Consider the following 2,145-nt stretch of genomic DNA (forward strand, 5'->3'; position numbering starts at 1 on the left):
CCGAAGCTGCTGGCTACTGTGTCTGGCTTAAGATGGAACTGCTCATATCCGGCGGTACCATAGATGTCGCCCACGGTCATGTCCACCTCATTCGAGTCCCCCTCAACACTGGCATCCATCGCCTCGTCGAACGTGTGAAGCTTAGACAATGCGCGGCAAAGACCTAGAAAGGTTCCACCGCCCAGGCTCGTGCCAGACACGCGTTCGTATTGCGACTCTCCTGTGATCTTGAGAATGCTCACACCGGAGCCAATATTCACGAGGAGGAACGGATACAAGTCGTGCTTGTTCAGCTTTGGTAGCATTTTCTTTGTTGCACTTCCAAGCCCCTGGGTGTCTGGAACCACCTTCACGAACGTGAAGCACTCGTTTGGAGCGTTCTGCAGAACAAAGTTGAGCCCCTGGATCAGTGCATCCATCTCATCCGCCTTTTGCAGCTCGATACCTAAGGGCGACACGAACAACGGAGAAAACTGCATTCGACACACATCCACGAAGTCAGAATATCAAACAACAGAGAATTTTTGTAGGAGTATCCCACCTTGAAGGCACCGCCACCTGTGCAGGCGATCTTCTTAATGTATCGGTGGAAGAAACGGCGGCGCACAAAGTCTGTGATCTCGTCCATTTTGGCTGTGGGAAAGCTGCACAAGGAACAACGTCATTCGGTTAAATGAATCTCGAAATATCTACCCACTCAAGCACGCACTTAATAAAGTGGATGGTTCCACCTAGCTCAGGTACAAACAGCTGCAGTCGCTCCTCGCGCTGAGCCTCGTCCGTGGCGTGGAGACTCATGATGAAGTCATCGATGAGAGGCAGGCTGCCCTCCACGCGCCGCCGCTCGCGTGGGGTCAGTGGATCCAATCGATTGAGCTGACGTTCCATCTGCTGTCGCTGCACCGCGGCCGCACCGTCAGCCGACTGGAAGTAGACCATTTTCGTCAACGTGCCGCCAATATCGAGCCCGAAAAGGCGGCCGCAGTCCGCCGACTTGGCATTCAGGATGTGCAGGTGAAAACGGTGCAGCTTCCGGCGGCGGGCGATGATGAGTCCCGCCACACAGGAAGCGCCGAATAGGAATATGCGCGTCCAGAAGACGTCGCTGCGCCGCCCGCCCAGCGACGTTGACACCAGCGTCATTCCCCAAAATTTGTCGGACAATTTAAGATGCAATGACCATCATTTGGTTTTTAGAATGCTTGCCATTTTCTGAAAATTCAATCTTTGCTGTTTATAATTGTTAAAACAATTTGCGCTTTGCACTGGACAAATGAATTTTAATGTGACCTATACAGCTCATTTTGTCCTATCAGACGCTCGGAAGGACAACATTTGACTTAATATTTGTATGGAGCGATTTCGGATTCAGTTATAACCAATTGGGGGGGCAGAATTGAACATTTTCTAACCAAATTGACTATTATAAATAATACCATATCTTTTATTGTCAGTGACCCTTTACATTTCGAAAATGGTTCACCAAAACAGGTACAGGTACTGTAACCATATCTAAATTGATCGACCATTTTCGACTGACCATCACTCTTTTAATCATATACATCATATCTTCAGCCAATGGACGCCGGAATTATTGCGGCAGCAAAGAGTGGTTATCGCGATAGGCACATGAGTTTGGCGTGCGATAGGGCTGACAAGTCGATGCCACACAAGGCTCCGGAGGGAAAGGGTATCTACTACGTTGACCAATTGCAAGGAATGAAGTGGGTTGACGGACGATATCACTCCAGAGACAATTCGCCACTGCTTTATGAAGAGCGGGATAGTATTTTCAGAGGAGAAGGAGAACAACCCTCCCCCCAACGCGTCGACACCAAGTGAGAATGAGCGACGTTTTAATTTGACAAATAAATGTGAGACATTTTGTGACGGGGTCACACAGCACCTTGCGCAAGAGGAAGTTATCTTCCGAGAGTATACAAACTCTCAGTGAACGGCAGTTCACAGGTCCCCTCTTTTATTAAAGAGAGCGAAGTGACTAAATAAGGGTAGATTGTAAACTGAGTATATTTATAGGTAGGATAAGTTCGGGTTTAATACAAACTATTAGTTACCTATAGAAATGCAATGTCATTTAACCAATGGTTGGGCTTTGAACGACTTTTGGGTACCTTGTACCAAATA

General features: G+C 48.1%; 1 protein-coding gene across 1 annotated transcript; it reads right to left on the reverse strand.

Annotated features, from left to right (window-relative positions):
* Positions 1-669: 669 nt before the first annotated feature.
* PITG_12896 (uncharacterized protein) lies at positions 670-1,143 on the reverse strand (the record flags this gene model as incomplete). Its single annotated transcript, XM_002900411.1, has 1 exon — positions 670-1,143. One exon carries the CDS (start codon positions 1,141-1,143, stop codon positions 670-672), a length of 474 nt encoding a protein of 157 aa, XP_002900457.1.
* Between the last annotated feature and the right edge of the window lie 1,002 nt (positions 1,144-2,145).

Source organism: Phytophthora infestans, genomic scaffold (genome assembly GCF_000142945.1).
Source record: "Phytophthora infestans T30-4 supercont1.25 genomic scaffold, whole genome shotgun sequence".
NCBI lineage: Eukaryota > Oomycota > Peronosporomycetes > Peronosporales > Peronosporaceae > Phytophthora > Phytophthora infestans.